Here is a 19,264-nt window from a genome sequence, read left to right as displayed (position 1 = left end):
TATATATTGATGTTTGTTTCAATGTCAAGTTATATAAACAATTCAACATTAAAATGTAAAATTACTCAACTAGTCAATACTTTTTAGAAGCGTACATGTTTATCAAACTTTTACAAGAAGAGCTACAGTGACTTCAAAGTTTTTGGTATACTAGCAGTGCTCCAGCATGGCCACAGTCTAATGACTGAAACAAAAAAAAGAATATAAATATAGCCTTCATCAGCAATATGATGAAGGATTTGGAGAGATAACACAGACTTCAAAGTTACTGTCACTTCTCTTCCTGTAAAAACTTTAATAACTATATGTGTGTGTGTATATATATATATATATATATATAAGGTAAAGTTATCTTCTCAAGTTATACCAACTCATAAGGGCCAGTTTCATGGCGTATATATTTCCCACCTGAATGGGACACCCATCCATTGCAGGATTACTCATTTTAGCCAGTTGAGTGAACTTGAGCAAATTGAAATGAAGTGTTTTGTTCAAGAACACAATGTGTCGCCTGGTCTAGGAATCGAAACCACAAGTTTACAATCATGAGTCCAACACCCTAACCACTAAGCTATGCACCTTCACACAAACACACACACAAATACATACCTACTGCAGCATGATAGTGTGATAAGGCATCAGTTAGTTTCCCCTGTGCCAGAAGGGTTTTACCCATTTCTAGATGTTCTTCCACATTATCACCTAAAGCACCTGTAAAGATAAAAAACAGAAAATGTAAGACAATAGCAGACATCAAATATGTCATGAAATGGGCAATTAGAATCATGTTTCTAGGGAATGGATTAACAGAGTCAAAACTGAACAGTGTGCAGAGGGATATAAGCTATTTCTGGGCCTTTCCTTCAGGCCATTTCTAGTTTCTGACTGAAGTGGAGAAGGTAAGAAGGAGGAAACCAGGTGAAGAATATATAATAGAGAGGGATATGAGAGGGATATGAGTGTGAGAAGGAGTGTGGGAAGGAGTAGGTAATAACTTGATAATTGGAGAGAAAAAGAGAAATCAGAAACAAAAGGAAAGGGGTGTAGGATAAGGGGAGAGAGGTGATCATGTGAGGGATGTAAAAGAAGAGAGTGCATGTAATGAGGTGGGAGTGAATGAGAAAGAGGTGGGTGCGGATTAAACAAGGTGAAGGACAGCAAGAAGGGACAGCAAGATAAGGAGAAGGTTAATAGAGACAAGTGAGAAATAGGGAAAGATCTTGAAATTAGGGTGGGGGGAGGAGAGAATGAGGGTAGTGTGGTCAAGGAAGAGGAAGGGAGGGTGAGACAATGAGAAGTATGAGAAAAGCATGGCAAGGAGAGAAAGTCTGTAAAAAAAAAGAAAAGTGAAGTAGGCAGAAAAGTAGGGAAGGAAAAGAAAGAGAAGGAGTGACAAAGAGATAGTGAAAGAATAAATGTAATCATCTGGTCATTGACAGAGAATGTCTGAAAAGAGCAGATGGCATTTAAGGAGAGAGAGAGAGAGAGGAGACATACAGACAGAATAAAAAGGCTATAAAGACCAGTGATCAATGAAAGGCCTGAGACAAATACAATGTATATCTGTGTAGTCTACTTTTTACTGTCTCTGTTTCTCACTATGTATTGATCTCTACTGCTTTTTTTTCTCTTTCAGTATGCTATTGATCTCTCTCTCTCATTCTCACTCACACACTCATACTGTTATAATAGAAAGAAATAAGCAAATAATCTAATAATGACACAATTGAGGTTGGTAATGGTGGTGGTGGTGAGAATGTGGTGACTATCATTTCATGATAGTTAGTACTATTACGAGACTACCACGTGACTTTACACATTTCTGTTGAAATGGCACATGTAGCAATGCTGTTGGCAGTGACTGAAATTCAACAATGCATGCAGCTAGACTGATGGTCACATATGAAAGTGACAGATGTCACATTCAGAGGCAACCGACAAATCTATCCACTTCCATTAGTCAACAGTCACCACCAATAACATTGCTACACATACCATTAAAACAGAAATGTGTAGTCACGTATAATAATAATAATAACAACAACAACAAGAGCACTCAGAGAATATCTGAAATAAACAACTGCTCTCATAAACAAGAATACTAAAAATGAACCCGACTGCTTTCAAAAATTAAGTAAAAATTACAGAAAAATAATCCAGAATCCTTGTCCAGTAACAGATCAATCCCAAAATCTAATCGGTTTGTGCCAGTCATGAGGCCAAATACCCCTGAAAGTTTCATCCAAATCCATCCAACGGTTCTTGAGATATCTTGTCCATGGACAAATAAACAAACAGACATGACTGGAAACAATACCCCTGCCTTTACTAAGGCAGAGGTAATAATAATCATCATCATCATCATCATCGTTTAACGTCCGTTCTCCATGCTAGCATGGGTTGGACGGTTCGACCAGGGATCTGGGAAGCCAGAAGGCTGCACCAGGCTCCAGTCTTATCTGGCAATGTTTCTACAGCTGGATGCCCTTCCTAACGCCAACCACTCCGTGAGTGTAGTGGGTGCTTTTTACGTGCCACCTGCAAGGTGCCAGGCGAGGCTGGCAACGGCCACGGTCGGATTGGTGCATTTTACGTGCCACCGGCACGGAAGCCAGTCGAGGCGGCGCTGGCATCGGCCACGAGTTGGATAGTGCTTTTTACGTACCACCAGAGCAGGGGTCCTGGCTGGTTCAATTCGATTTCGATTTCGCTTGCCCCAACATGTCTTCGCAAGCAAAGGGGGTTGACATGGGTGCCTGTCGTCGGATGAGGTTCTATATCGACTTCACTTGCCTCAACAGGTCTTTGTGTCCAAGGGAGGAAAGGCATGCATAAGTGGGCTGGGCTCACTTGTCCTGCCTGGTCTTCTCACGTACAGCATATTTCCAATAATAACAATAATGATAATGATTTCAAGTTTTTGCCACAAGGACAGCTTGGGGAAGGGGATTAAGTTGATTACATCACCTCCCCACCCCAATGTTTCACTGGTACTTCATTTATCGACCCCCAAAAGGATTAATAATGATTTCAAATTTTGGTACAAGGTCAGCAGTTTCAGGGAAGAGTATAAGTTGGTTACATTGACCCCAGTGTGCAACTGGTACTTATTTTATTGATCCCATCAAACGGATGATAAACAAAGTTGACTTCAATGGAATCTGAAAGTCAGAACATAAAGACCAATGAAATGCTGCTAAGCATTTTGTCCAACAATGATGATGATGATGATGATGATGATTCGTAGCAAAAGCAAAGGGAGTAGAGTTTAGACATCAAGCACAGTACTTGACTGTTACTTTATTTTATTGATCCTAACGGTGCCCACCTCTGTATATATATATGTATCACTATGTAGTATGTATGTGTGTGTATATATATATATATGTATCATCCTAATGTCTGAATTGAACATGCGGCATGTTTTTGCCATGTTTGTACTCCACCTGCTGACCACTGAACAGAAAGAACATTGCATTGAAGTCTGTCAAAGTCTCCATCAGTGTGCTGCTGATGACCCATCCTTCATGTCAAGGATCATGACCGGTCACGAGAGTTGGGTCTACAGGTAGGTATGCCTCCCTGAGATGAAGCAGCAGTCGTCACAATGGAAGAGCTCTTCATCTCGACAACGGCCAAAAAGGCATGATGGAGCCACAGCTCAATTAAAAGCAAGCTCATTGTTTCTTTCGACATTAGCAGTATTAGTCTTTTAACTCTTTTACTTGTTTCAGTCATTTGACTGTGGCCATGCTGGAGCATCGCCTTTAGTCAAGCAAATCAACCCCAGGATTTATTCTTTGTAAGCCTAGTACTTATACTATCGGTCCCTTTTGTTACGGGGGCGTAAACACACCAGCATCGGTTGCCAAGCGATGTTGGGGGGGACAAACACAGACACACAAACATATACACACATACATACATACATATATATATATATATATATATATATATATATATACGAGCTGGCAGAAACGTTAGCACGCCGGGCGAAATTCGTAGCTGTATTTCGTCTGTCGTTACGTTCCGAGTTCAAATTCCGCCAAGGTCGACTTTGCCTTTCATCCTTTCGGGGTCGATAAATTAAGTACCAGTTACGCACTGGGGTCGATATAATCGACTTAATTCATTTGTCTGTCCTTGTTTGTCCCCACTGTGTTTAGCCCCTTGTGGGTAGTAAAAAATATATATATATATATATATACAGTTTCTGTCTACCAAATTCACTCACAAGGCTTTGGTCGGCCTGAGGCTATAGTTGAAAGCACTTGCATGTGATTCGTAAGCAAGCTACTTACCACACAGCCACTCCTACACCTTTATTGTGCATCAAGAATTCATCCCCTAGGGCCAGACTGTCAATCATGAGTTCTGCTGTGATGTTTTGAAGAATTTAAAGGAGGACATTCGGTGAAAGTGACCAGATCTGTGGAGCACGAAGAATTGGATTCTTCACCGAGCTCTCCTCACTCATGAGTTTCTTGTCAAAAACAACACAGTACTGCTTCTGCATCCACCCTACTCACCAGATTTAGCACCTGCAAAATGGAAAGGCAGTACAAAGGTCGCCATTTTAACATCGTTGTTGAGATCCAGAGTGAATTGCAGAAGGTCTTTGACTTGCTTATGGAAAACAACTTCCAGGCTGGATTCCAAAAGTGGTAGGAATGCTGGAACTGATATATAGCTGTGCAGGGTGACTATTTCAAAGGAGATGATGCTAAAGCTTAGGTAAATCGGTTCTTTTTCATTAAACATAGCTAGTCCAAGAACTTTTCCATACCACCTCATACATATGTATGTATATATATATATGCACACACTTACATACTATATAGTGATACATATATATATATATAATATATATATATATATATATATATGCACACACATACATACTATATAGTGATACATATATATATATATATATATATATATATATGCACACACATACATACATATATATATATATATATTATATATATATATATATATATATATATATATATATATATATATATATATATATGCACACATACATTCTATATAGTGATACATATATATATATACATACATACATACTGTGCCACTTGAAACATTGTGTATGACCCATCGCCTCATCACCATAAGCTTGCCAGAGAGTGCTCTATGTCTCTGTAGCAGACTTCCCAAGTTTAACCCAAAATTTCACATTGGCTCTTTGTTCCAACTTCCTGTCTATGACAAAATTGCAGACTGCAGCATACATGTAATCACAAAAACACAAATTTCACAACTGGCGAAGTAAACACAGCGGCGTCAATTGACACACTGCTTCATGAAGGTCACTGCTAGCTCTCACTGCGCACGCAACAGTGTGCTGCCATCTGTTGGCACACTATAGAACTAGTCCAAGAACTTTCTGATACTACCTTGTGTATATATATAGCCCCACAGCATCATGTGTTCAACCATCTCCCGCCCCACTTAGTTAAGGGGACATTTTCGTTTTCCTTCTCCTAGCACTCAGTACATGCTATAAAGTGGTTGGTGTTAGGAAGGACATCCATAGAAACCATACTGAAGCTGACACCGGAGCTTGATAGAGACCCTGTCAAACTGTCCAACCTATACCAGCATGGAAAATAGATGGTTAAATGATGATGTGATACACACACACCATTCTTTTCTTTTCTTGCTCTTTTTGCTTTATTAAAATGCATTTATTAACAAGCTGCCCTCCCTCTAACTTACGCAATGGCTGTATCACAAAAAAATAAAGAAAGAAAGAATGAAACAACAATGTAAATGCTATCAGAGATCATCTGCAACTTTCTGAACTAGGAATGCAGCCTTCAACTTCTTTAACATATGCTTATTTTTTAACTAATTTCATGTTGTTAAAATATAATAATACAAGTCAGTTCAGTTGATCGGATGAGGATGTTGGCCTCTCACAAAATCCATGTTGAGAAGAAATTACAATGCCAAGTAATCTGCTCACCATTTTGTCTGTAAAATGGAAATGCAGCTGTCTCACCAAATTCATGTAAGGTTGAGATGCAACCTCTCATAAAATGGCACACTGACTGAATACAATCTATTTCAGACCATGAGAATGATAAAAGGCAAAGGAAGAGGTATTGTTGCCTGCTTGAGCTTCAACTCATGATGGAGTTGCAGGGGGTACCATTATGACATGCTGTATGCCAGTGTTTCTCCATATGCCACAGCTTGTCCATTTGTCAGTGTCGTCCGTCTTTTCCTGTCTACCTCTTCTTTTTCCTCCACAGTTTCCAAAAGAATTGGTTCTGCAAAGCCACTATACCTCGTTACATGTCTAGACCTCCTCAGTTTTCTGTACTTCAACATTCTGAGTAAGTCTTCATGAGAGCCAATGATTACTGGATGATTTAGTTTCAGAGATTTGCTTGTTTGTGATGTGGTTCCAGGCTGATATACCTGAAATGTTGGAGTAGCATCACATTTTCAGTACCTGTATCTTTGTCTGTATCTCTGCAGTAAGGGTCAGTGTCTTGCATGCAAACAGGATGATAGAGAACACCAATGCATTTCAGAAGTCTGAAAAAGTCTATTTTTTTTGATGGTGATGTTTTTATTTCTCCATACTGGCCTGAGTTTGTTTAGTGCAGTCATTGTACAGCTCTTGGAAGAGTCCTGGTTTTGACCCTTCATTATTAGAGATCTTCCCTTAGATATTCAAGCCGCTGTGCTATCTCTCATCTCTGTTCCTGAACAAAATTGCATGTTGGGATGACACTGTTAGCATTTATCATGAGTTTAGTTTAGCATTGATTTTCATTTCAAACTTGATGAAGGCTCTACGAAGGTGACTGATTGATCCTTCTTTCCTGTTGATCCATCAATATCGTCTGCAAATTTTAGGGTTTTTGATGTGTCTCACTCCAATACTGACCTTGCCCATGTGGTCTTCAAGAGTATTACTCAAAATCTTTTCAAAAAAGGCATTGAAGACAATGAGGGGAAAGGAGGCAACTCTGATGCCCTTCTGTTTCCAGTATAAAAGCAGCCCCAATGTGTCTTGTGTGAGTACTACACATGATGCCTTGTTGTAAAGCTGTTGGATGGTGTGAGTCAACTTATGCTCCATGTCGAATTTCTTCATAATGGCCCATAGTACATCATGCAAAAAAAAAAAACAAGATATAATTCTCTTTAGTGTTGAAGGTGAATAAAATGGTTTTGTTGAGTAAGAAGGAGTCAAGCAAATTGATGTACCTTCAGGACATTAGATTCAACACTTCTCACAACAAATGCACTTATTTCACTCTCAGATTGATTACCTGTTGCTAGAACAAGCCATCACTAGTTTCCTGGGATTTCAGAGTTTACTGTTATTGAATAGGAATTTCCCCAGATTGGAGTCAGTTAACTAGACTAGTAAACATGATTTTGATAATTTGGTAGTAATAGCAGCCTTTTACTGTTCTTTTTCTACTTAGGATTGCCTTAATTGAAGATGGAGGTTTTATTTGATAGAAAGCAGTGAAAGATAGCTTTATTATGTTTGGATATGCAGTGGTAAGAATGGTCTGTGTGGTAAGGTGTAAATTGTTTGAATTAATATAAGTAGGAGAAGCTGGTTAGTGAGATACTTAAAATGAAAAGATTAGGCCAGACCTTGGAAAGTTAGTAATGATACATAAGCCTTTCAGTCCCTGTGGAGAGTAAGTCATTGACAACTTCTTAGCACTTTTCTCAACTTTGGGCTGTCTTTTCTGCTTCTTTCTAGTTTTATCTCTGCTTTTTCAGTTCAGCTCTACCTTTTGGTTTTTGCTGTACCATGCCAAATGTTTCTCTTGTTCTCACAGTTCTTGTTGGTTTTGATATTGTCATCAATGCTTCTGTAACTTTACTTTTCCTAGGTAGGAATGTTGGCTCTATGCAAACCCTTTTTTACCTCTGGGAAGAGGCAGTCCATATCAGTCTGGCCTTTATCCTTTGACATGTCCATCATGTTAGGCTCCCGTAAAAAGCTTGTGTTCTGCTGACATGGCTCTCAGGACCATTGAGGCGCACAAACCACCTCACTACTACAAGGTCTGGACTTTGCTGTGGTTAATGAAGGTAGCTGAGAGTTTAATCTTGTTGATATGCATGTGGTTGACTTTAACAAAAATAATGAGATTTATTTATTTCCCTGTGAGAAGGCTAGTCAGAGTGGAGGAAAAAAGACAAAAATTATTTTCAAATTACAGATTGCAGTTGGCTCATTGTTAACATTAATTCTAATGCGTTATGTTCAAGTCAACATAATTAACATGATACCTTTACATTCATTCTGAGTTCAAATTCCTCTGAAATCAACTCTGTTAATCAAAAAGTTAACTTCGTTAATCGTAAATCCATTAACTTTTATTGAAAAGAGGCATCACTGAAGTTTAATACCCCACCGATTTTGTTGCCTCATAACTTCTAGAAAAATGGATGCTTTTTAACAAAACTTTTACCAAATAATCGATTATATCCTGTAGATATAGGAGTGGCTGTGTGGTAAGTAGCTTGTTTACCAACCACATGGTTCCGGGTTCAGTCCCACTGCATGGCACCTTGGGCAAGTGTCTTCTACTATAGCCTCGGGCCGACCAAAGCCTTGTGAGTGGATTTGGTAGACGGAAACTGAAAGAAGCCCGTCGTATATATGTATATATATATGTGTTTGTCCCCCTAGCATTGCTTGACAACCGATGCTGGTGTGTTTATGTCCCCGTAACTTAGCGGTTCGGCAAAAGAGACCGATAGAATAAGTACTGGGCTTACAAAAGAATAATTCCCGGGTCGAGTTGCTCGATTAAAGGCGGTGCTCCAGCATGGCCACAGTCAAATGACTGAAACAAGTAAAAGAAAGAAAGTAAAAGAATATATATACATATATGTATATTTCATCAACATCATCATCGTTTAGCGTCTGCTTTCCATGCTGGCACGGGTTGAACGGTTTGACTGAGGGCTGGCAAGCCAGAAGGCTGTACCAGGCTCCAATCTGATCTTGCAAAGTTTTTACAGCTGGGTGCCCTTCTTAACATGCCAACCACTCCAAGAGTGTAGTGGGTGCTTTTTACATGACACCGGCACAAGGGCCAGTCAGGTGGTACTGGCATCGACCAAACTTGAATAGTACTTTTTACATGCCACCGGTATGAGAGTCAGTCGGGTGCACTGGCAACGATCACACTCGAATGGTGCTTTTAACGTTCACTGGCATGGGTGCCAATCAGGCAGTACTGTCATCAGCCACAACAACAATTCACTTGCCTCAACAGGTCTTCGCAAGCGCAGTTTATTGGCCAATGATCGAAGGGTATTCTTAAATGGGCTGGTTATGCTGCACTGGCATAGGCCCCAGTTACGGTCTTACTTGACTTACTGGGTCTTCTTAAGCATAGCATATCTCCAAAGATCTCAGTCAGTTGTCATCACTTCAGTGAGGCCCAATGTTCAAAGGTCATGCTTCACCACCACATCCTAGGTCTTCTTGGGTCTACCTCTTCCACAGGTTCCCTCTACTGCTAGGGTGTGACACTTTTTCACACAGCTGTCCACATCATACACAACACATGACCATACTAGCATAGTCATCTCTCTTGCACACCACATCTGATGCTTCTTATGTCCAACTTTTCTGTCAGGGCACTTACACTTTGTCATGCATGCACACTGACATTACACATCCAGCGGAGCATACTGCCTTCATTCCTTGCAAGTTTACGCATATCCTCAGCAGTCATGGCCCATGTTTCACTGCCATGTAGCAAGACTATTACACATGCGTAATAGACTACCTTTTATTCTGAGTGAGAGGCCCTTTGTCACCAGGAGAGGTAAGAGCTATATGAACTTTGCTCAGGCTATTCTTATTCTGGCAGCTATACTTTCAGAGCATCCACCCCGCTACTGACTTGGTCACTAAGGTAACGGAAGCTCTCAACTACTTGTACTTTTTTACCCCTTGGAATATGACGGAAGCTGTTTTCTGCACATTTTCAGTGTTTATTGCTCCTGAGCATTTTCCACACAAAAACTATCTTCCCAGTTAGCCTTGCTTTGATATTACTGCACCTTTTATGTGTCCATAGCTTACACTGGATACATCTTATGGAATTTCTACCAACACCTTTTCTACAGATCAAGCAGGGCCATTTACCTGAAGGTATTAATGTTGTATAAAAACGAATTGCCTTCACATGTTTCATAGTTTGCTGAAAGTTATTCACAAAACAAATCATCCTCATTTCTCTGCCTATGAAGAGAACCTACGGTAACTCATTATTTAAACCTCTCACCAGTGGTGGGCATGGTTCCGCTAATCTGCTAACAGCTAATTAGCGAAGCTAACTTTTTAGTTTCGCAGATTAGCATTTTCACAAACTTTGGAAACCATTAGTGGACCAGCTAGTTTCCGCTAAAATTGGGTCTGCCAACAAAATTCATACGTTTGTTTTTGTCTGTTGTGATTGTGTCTCAAAGAGTCCATCAGCTACGCTATTGGCTGATTACATGTACATGTGACAAGATGTGATAGGTCGATTTTGCAGTTTTGAGTTGTGTTCACTAACGATGTTGTTACATTACAGACAGTCTTACAGTGTCAGCAACAGCAATGTATGTTACTGGCTTATTGTTATGGAAGGTGAAGATGTTTTTGTTCGACCTAAGGATCAAGAGCCTGTAGAGGAGTCTGCATCAGTTGTGGGTGAGACAGAGATTGCTCAGGTTGGGAGCCAGAAGTCTCAGAACTCATGGCCCCACATGGGGGATTACTTTGTCCTTACATAAAGGGAGAAGAGGAATGCCAAAATCCTGTACTTCCAGTGTGTCATGTGCCAGCCCAAGGAGAACCTCATCAAGGGACAAGTGGCAAGCTTCTACAACTTGTCACATGTCAAGAGGAAACACCAAGTGCATGCCATCTAGTTTGAGGAGAAGATCAAGGCCAGCTTTCCCATGGGAAACACAGAGATTCTTCTGGTAGCAATCCCAGTAGCCAGTTGTTGCAGTCATATACAAAGAAAGCATGCCAGCCCAGCATTATCAAGGCATTTGCCCAAACTGCTAGCAATGGCATCTGTTACTCTATGGCAACAAAAGGATTGTAGATCTGTTTGTCAACAACATGCTACCACAGCATGTAGTGGAGTCCTCCACCTTGGTCGGCCTGATCAAGCCGCTGAATTCCAGCAAGACATCAATGTCCCACCACACTCTGGGCAGGATGATCTTGGCCAACCATAAACAGCTGGAGAGTATCTTACAAGGTATCTATAAATTAAAATTATACAAGATTATTAAATAATTATTACGGAGTACTTCATATTTTCTTAATTTAATTCAATTCAATTATTTATTAAATAATTACTTTCTCAATTATTGTAATAAAAAGTATAATAGCTAATTGAAATAAATGCCATAATATATAATATTTATAAATATATATATATATATTGCACTCATGATTAAGTCTGCACAGCCAAAACAGAAATCTTTAATGAAATAACGAATAACCACTGCCTATTACCAATTAGAACTCTGTCTTAATGGCACAACTAATTTGCACATTATTTTGCACAGTATTTTTCAGTGACATAATTAAATAATTGATAACTATTTATGCACAACACATCATGTATTAGAGACTAAGACATCATGTATTAGATAATTAAAACCAGTTAAACAATGGTTTTTAAGCTTCCTACTAAGGAACTTTAATAGCATAGGGTCAAAAAGGCCCTTTAGTTTTTCCAAGGTCATGTCAACCTCTCTAATGCTGGTTCTATAATAAACTGTGCACAGTACACTCTACAGAGTGATTGGTATCAGGAAGAGCATCCAGCCATAGGAACAATGGTCCCCCAACCTGTTTGTGAGAGCAGTAATTCTGGATAAGATCTGACTCAGACTGTGATGATGCATCAAACCCATGCCAACAGGAAAAGCAAGTGTAAAATGATGATGAAGGGAGAGCTGCAATAATATGCTGTACTGTAAACAGATATTTCCAGACTATGCTTGTGTGAGAATGATGATAGTATGTGTGGAAGTTCCTGTTGAAGCCCAGAAAAACATATAAGTACCTCTAAGAGTTCACTTATCTCATGATGCTATTAGTTGTACAAGAAACAACAGAAAAGTACAATAACAATGCAACATAATGAGTGTGGGGCCACCTGTTTCTTACAATAAATACATCTAAAGCTAAAGTTTTCCCATTAACCTAAAAAATACTACCGTTGACCCCCCAATTTACTGTTTTGCTCATGTGGATTCACCCATCCTCAAATTCTATATGGATCCCCAGGGGTCAAGTCGACCCCGACTGAGAACCATCATCATCATCGTTTAACGTCCGTTCTCCACGCTAGCATGGGTTGAACGGTTCGACCGGGGATCTGGGAAGCCAGAAGGCTGCACCAGGCTCCAGTCTGATCTGGCAGTGTTTCTACAGCCATTGTATTAAATAAAGAAATTTTTAAAATCTCAAAGGTTTTAATCAGTTCAGTAGACTTTCAGTGCTGCTGAGAACTCATGGGGTATATTCCTTGGGATTCATTCCACAAATTTCCTTAAATAAATACCAAGAATTTTGTGACAGAGTCAATGTTGTAATAATTTCTCTAAAAAAAAAATCAACAGTTCAAAGATAACTCTGAACTGTCAAATTAACAAAAAAAAAATAATAATACCTCTTTAATAATGAGATATATAATTAAGTCAAACCGATAGAGGTGATGTTTATGATGGTTGAGTCATTGATTGATCTGGTATGGATGATGTGGTGGAGCGGGATTAGCTGAATGGTCTTTCCTCGACGGCGCCTGACTGTTGTTGATCATAGTTATTATTGAACAGCGCTCCTGTCCAAAGGAATAAGGACACGACAGCAAACCGTATTATATAAATAACACCACCTCCACCAACACAATTGGTACAACTATCACTTCCACCACCACTATCGAGCGCCTGAAAACTATAACAATTCAATAATAATACGTGATTCGTTCACAACCAACAAAAACAAATATCACACCCATCACCACCACTATCACCATCAATAATAATAATGATATCTCGTCGAAGTAACTGTGTTTTGCTAAAAATAGCAGCTAAATTTCCATCGATTCAGCAAATTACAATCTTAAAAACAAACAACAACGAAAAAATAAGATGATCTTGGCTGGACAGTTTTCAGAAAAAGTTTTCTGGATCTGAAGTGACCTGAGGCTAAACAACGACAACGGCAGTAAATAAACCAACAGCAACAACAGCTGTGGTACCTTGAGTACATACACAGAAAGATGTAGTGCATGGAATGTATCAGGTTTCAATCCGTGGATCCAAGTTCACATGACACACCCTTTCTGCCTTTTTTCATTCATGAAAGGAATGCGAAACTAGTCGGAATCGTAAGTAACAAATCTTATATGTGGTGTGAGTGCGATGTCAACAGGATCTGTCACACCGCCCACCTCCCCAAGGATACAATTTTAAAGACTTATGCAGAACTTTGCAAAGATAGTTTGAGTTTACGCATACACACATTCGAAATTCTGGATCTAAACCTGGATGGGGGTCGGTTATTGGAAAATCAAAATGAGACCTTTTTAATGTAGTTAGAGGTTGAGAGAGAGAGAGGTGGGGGAGAAAGAGAAGAGATCCGAACAAATTAGAGGAGATATGTGGAGAAATAAGACAGCGAGGGTGAGAAGATATACATGGTTAAAACAAGAGAGAAATACAAAACGACACACACAAACATATATATCGGAGGGAGAGAAAGAAGCAGACATACTCGCTATGTACACAAAGAGAGAGAAAGAGAGAGAGAAAAACCAAAAGACTCGGTAAAGTGTATATATGTGCATTTTGTGCATGTGGTAAAACGAAGTTGATATACAGATCCAAACTTCTTAGCAGAAGTAGATAAGCTAGGGGAATTGCTGGGTTTACAATAAGTATTCATATGAAGGCACGTTCAAATTTTTTCCGCTCCAAATTACAAATCAAAGAAGCAATTTCAATGAGGGATCGAATCCTAAAAGAATCTAAAGGGAGACGCAATCAAAACCGACACAAACAACAATAAACATTTTTTAAAATATTTTTTTTTATAAAGGTGGAGCAGACGATATCAATAGTTCCACCTTCGTCACATGTTTGTTCAAGGTGTGATGACAAATAGGGAAACAGAGAGGGGGGAAAGCAAGGTACGAACTCTGATACTTGGTGGCAGGTTAAAACATTTAATTAGATAATTACTTTTAATAGTCAGGAGACGAATTTTGAAAGAAAACCAAGGAAGGACAGAAACGATTATACCGAGCCCCAGAATATAAACAATACTCAATTCATGCGTGACCCAGGTGGGCAATGAAAAATATGCGAAGCAACGAAATGGTACTGAAACCACAACTGGAGGACAAGTCTAGTTATTTTGTTAAAGTATCTAGCTGAGCGTTCTCACGCCTAGGTCAGATGCACTTTCTCGTTGTTTATGAAATAGTGGTTGCCGGAGTATTAACTGTTGTCTATGATTATTACACTTCATTTTCATCTCAAATGAAAAGAGAAGGGCTCTTCGCCCTAACATCACGGAAAAGTGAACACATACTAAGTTTCTCCTCTATTCACACCTCTTTAGCATTACATTCCTCTCCATCTCTCCCTCTCTCAATCACAAAGGAATCATTTACTTACCCGACAGTTTCAGCGTGATCGAAAACACCAGAGCAACAAGAGGTGGTATATCACTGGAGCCTAACATATTTCTCTACTAAACTAACAAACCCCTCAACGTTGCCAATATATTCGTTCTGTCTATTCGTGTTTTTCTGCCATTGGCCAACATATACTTCCGGGTCATTTGTCACGATGGTTGACGAAAAAATACGAAACTAACCGATTGCAAAGTAAGAAACACGGTTACTTACGTCCCTTTGTATTCTGAGTTCGTTTCTCTCCCGTGTCAACTTTGCTTTCCACACTTACCGCGGTTAGTGACATTAGTAATGGGGAATTAAATCACCTATATTCATCCCTAAAAACCGCGACCTTGCACTTACATTTGATTTCATTAATATTACCAATGATAATTTTAAACAATTGTAAGATACATTTTATATATATATTATAATAAAAGTAGACTTAACTTCTATTAAAAAAGGGAGCAAAAATATCACAAAAACTGTTACTCGTAGTTTCACGTTCTCGTTCGTAGAACAGTTTTAAGAATCATAATGTTATGTCGGGAGAGTCATTCTCTTTTGGTACCTTATTATTTAACACACAACGAAAAGTTTAGAAAAATAAAAAAGAAATGAGTGGAAATTTTACTGGTGAGTGCCTTAAATTATAAGGCACCAAAAGAGTATGACTCTCCCCAGACACAACAGAATATGCTTCAACACACGAACTCACATAAAGAATCTTGCAAACCAAATCCAAAAACGAAATATATATATATATATTGATATGTTACATATACACAAAAGTTTAAATGTGAAAAATAAGAAGTAGAGAAGTTTTAGTGGAGCTCATTTAGCGACTTAGGTTTATTTTTGTGCGATCTTAACACGAGAAATAGCCCAAACCGGGTACCAAATCCGGGTTTTGAACTCGGAATTCCGGAAGTTTATTCTGCTTATGCGTCCGCCGCACTCGCCAATTTTCGTTATTAAAGATATTTCCTTTTTATTTGGAGACATTGATTCTTTACTACATCAGTGTTAATATGTATTTTGTAATAAAACTAACCACATTTCATTTCAAATTAACAAAAATATTGTAATTTACAAAACAGGAAGTAGCTATATAATGTCGTACACATTGTTTATCGTTAACGTGGTAACGGCGTCGTTAATGTAACAATGACAGTTTGTTTATTAGCAGTTCCATACATAGATATACCATGACGACTCAAAACACACTTAAAAAGGTAAACCAAGCGATAGATTCCATTCATTTCTTCAATTCACCTTGAATTCTTTCCTCTCTATCTTTTCGACACCCTCGATATTTCCAAGACATAGTCTGCTGACAATGTCTGTGGAAATGGCGAAGAATTATTTTGGTAAAGTGTTTTGGGGAGGAGAGGGGCAGTAACTTTTTGAAACTGTTGCCAAATAGTCTCAATATTCTTATTCTTGAAGGAGATTCTATTAACTGCATTAACGCTCAATATTTAATTAATTCATTCATTTTTTTAGCAAAATTTTTATATTTTACGTTTTTGGCATTTTATTGTAGAATAAAATATTCGCGGTCAATTTGGAACAAAGTTCCAAAGTTCTTTGACGCTGAATTCAATTCGAATTACGATTTTATCCATTCATTTGCTTAATTACTTTGAATTATTATTTTATTTCTTTTTATAATTATTGTTAAATATTCCTTGGACGATTCTTCACAATACTTTGAGTCTAATTTAAACTTTTTTGTATATGTAACATATCAATATATATATTTCGTTTTTGGAGATTCGTTTGCAAGATTCTTTATGTGAGTTCGTGTGTTAAAGCATATTCTGTTGTGTCTGGGGAGAGTCATTCTCTTTTGGTGCCTTATAATTTAAGACACTTACCGGTATTGTCACGCACCAAACGGTACAGACTAATACACATGTTCACACTCACATATACAACTGTGCATTGTATAAAAATTAATTGTAAGTTGTTAGAAGAGCAGTTCTGACTGGAAATTGAAATCTTATTCCTGCACCTTGCCACTGGAAAATTTTGCACCACATTGACCCCTTACCATCCCCACTAAACAGGATTTTACAACGCCTTTGATCACAGGCCAACTCGATCAGGTCTGATATGGGACTAAACAAATAAAACAGATTAGAGGTTAAAAGCAGCAATATTCTCAGTTCCATTTTCTTCCAGAATATTTCTTAAAAAGAAAGATAAGAAATAATTTGGTTAGTGATATATAATAGTATAATGTAAAATTGGATTTTTACGGATTATATTTTAGAAAACATAAAATAAAGAATTTATATGGAATAATAACACTTCTTACTAAAGACTCAAGGCCTGAAATTTTGGGGAGGGGGATAGTCAATTACATCGACCCCATCCAGCCGTAGAAGCACTGCCAGATCAGACTGGGCCTGATGCAGCCTTCTGGCTTCACAGACCCCAGTTGAACCATCCAACCCATGCTAGCATGGAAAGCAGATGCTAAATGATGATGATGATGATTCCTGGGGTTACCAGTTCAGTGGAACATGACCATGTAGAATGGAAGGGAATTCATTATGGAGTCCAACAAACGGCACCAAAATGAATTCCCATCTGTGTTATGGATAATGTATGTGAACCACTTGGTTTTGTATTCAGTCCTACTCTGCAGCACCTTAAGCAAACATCTCCCACTATAGACTCAAGCCAAGCAAATGCTTGTCACCAGATTGGGTAAAGGACAATTGAAAGAAACCCAAAGTGTGTATATTTATGTACATGTGTATTTGTATGTGTGTGTGTGTATTTACCCTTGTTTTGACATCATGTGATGATTGTGAATGGGTATCATCATACTTGCTGCACTGTTTGCCTCCAGTCTGCCATGAAAATGGGTCTGGCTTTGGGAGAAATATTACCTTACTCAAAAACAGGGGAGTGTTCAGAACAGGAAGAGTATCTGCCCATAGAAAATCTTAAATCTTCTTAAACAAATTCTGTCTGATCCATGCAAGCATGGAAAAGCAAACATTAATCAATGATGATATATTTATCCATCTTGCTTCCAATAATCAATTCCCATTCGCAAGGCGTTAGTTGTTTCAAGGTTGCAGTAGATGCCACTTGCTATCTAGTTCCAGAGTGGATTTTTACACTCCATGGCTATATGTAATGTTAAATAGTTTTTACAGAATTTTTCTTTTCCCCACTGAAATATAAGAACTTTTTGTTTAATTATTTGAATTTACAATTACTATTACTATTATTTGTCTGAGCTTTTAGATCCCAGTCAGGGTTCTTTTTTTTTTGTTCTTGTTTTTTTTTTATGCAATTGTGTATAACAACTTACTGGCCACATTAGTTGCTATAGTGACCCTAAGATGAAGAGATATTGAGTATATATATATATATATAAAAAAAAAGAGGAAGCGGGGTAAATAAAAGAAATTAATTGTTAAATAAAATAATTAAGAGATATTGTATAGTGAAACTGTACACTCTTCTGGTAGGAGACAGCCATTATGAATAGACCAGTAGCCGGTCGTCAAGAGAGGGTCGAGAGTCGACAGTTCTAGTCGGTGTCTTGTTGAGCTATCAGTGATAGTAAGACAGAAGTTAGTCTATTACTATTCCAGTATGAAGAGATACAACAGTATCCAATGACTAGTAACTATTGTGGCTACTAGCATAAAACAACAACTATTGTACACTGGCAATCACACATCACACCAGTGGGAGGAACCCACTTTACAACTATAATATAATTACTACAATAGATAAAATTTAATACGCTACCTCACCCCACCCTAAAGCCTAACACCCCCTTCCACATGCCACCCACGTTGAGAATCTCTGGTTCAAAGTTTTGCTTTATCAAGGCAGAAAACACACATGCACACACTTATCAATGTGCTCACATTCCTCATCATTGTCATCACTTAACATCTGTTTTCCATGCTGGCATGGGTTGGACGGTTTGACAGGAGCTAGGCAACTCTTCTGCTGGTCAGCTCCAGTCTGTTTTGACATGGTTTCTGTGGCTGGATGCCATCCTAGTATCAACCATTTTACAGTGTATTGGGTGCTTTTACACAGCACCAGCATGGGTGCATTTATGTGGTACTAATACAGGTGCTTTTTACATGGCTCCAGCAACCACAAGCCTACAAGATTAGGAACGCTCAGCTGGAGAGGTTTGTAGGAGACATGCTTGTATGCAAGAACGATCACGATTTTACTTCTTGATGTGTCTTCTCAAGCACAGCAGACCTCCAGGAGTTTTGGTCCCTTGTCATCCCCTCTGTGAGGCTCAGTGTTTGAAGACCCTTTCTCACCAATTTGTTCCACGTCTTCCTTGTTCAACCTCTTTCACGTGTTCCTTCCACAATTGGAGATCGTGTTCCCTCCACAATATCTATAAATGAGAATACACTTATATACATTTGATGATAGTGGTGATGATGACTTCAAAAAAGGAACCCTATATATTGGGTCATCCCATGAATAATGCATTTTTTTTATACTTCTTTTATCTTTCAAAATTAATATAAACAAAATTCTCT

General features: G+C 38.5%; 2 protein-coding genes across 3 annotated transcripts in view; one reads left to right on the top strand and one right to left on the bottom strand.

Annotated features, from left to right (window-relative positions):
* LOC115213934 (dnaJ homolog subfamily C member 3) overlaps window positions 1-14,854 on the bottom strand; it is a 31,226-nt gene extending 16,372 nt beyond the window's left edge. Inside the window, exons 1-2 of the mRNA XM_029782933.2 lie at window positions 14,716-14,854; window positions 610-711 (exon numbers count right to left, since the gene is read on the bottom strand). Coding sequence (XP_029638793.1) covers window positions 610-711; window positions 14,716-14,782 — 169 coding nt within the window. The 5' untranslated portion in view covers window positions 14,783-14,854. The remainder of the gene's footprint in view (window positions 1-609; window positions 712-14,715) is intronic.
* LOC115213773 (zinc finger protein DZIP1L-like) overlaps window positions 14,807-19,264 on the top strand; it is a 60,390-nt gene continuing 55,932 nt past the window's right edge. Inside the window, exon 1 of one of the 2 annotated variants that reach the window (XM_036504723.1) lies at window positions 14,807-14,927. The gene's annotated coding sequence lies outside the window, so the exon portion shown is untranslated. Of the gene's footprint in view, window positions 14,928-15,833; window positions 15,953-19,264 lie in introns of those variants that run through there. The other variant, XM_029782602.2, reaches the window with a different exon arrangement.

Source organism: Octopus sinensis, linkage group LG7 (genome assembly GCF_006345805.1).
Source record: "Octopus sinensis linkage group LG7, ASM634580v1, whole genome shotgun sequence".
Taxonomy (NCBI): Eukaryota; Metazoa; Mollusca; class Cephalopoda; order Octopoda; family Octopodidae; genus Octopus; species Octopus sinensis.
Note: the sequence above shows the minus strand (reverse complement) of the source record. Positions and strands in the feature narration are given on the sequence as shown.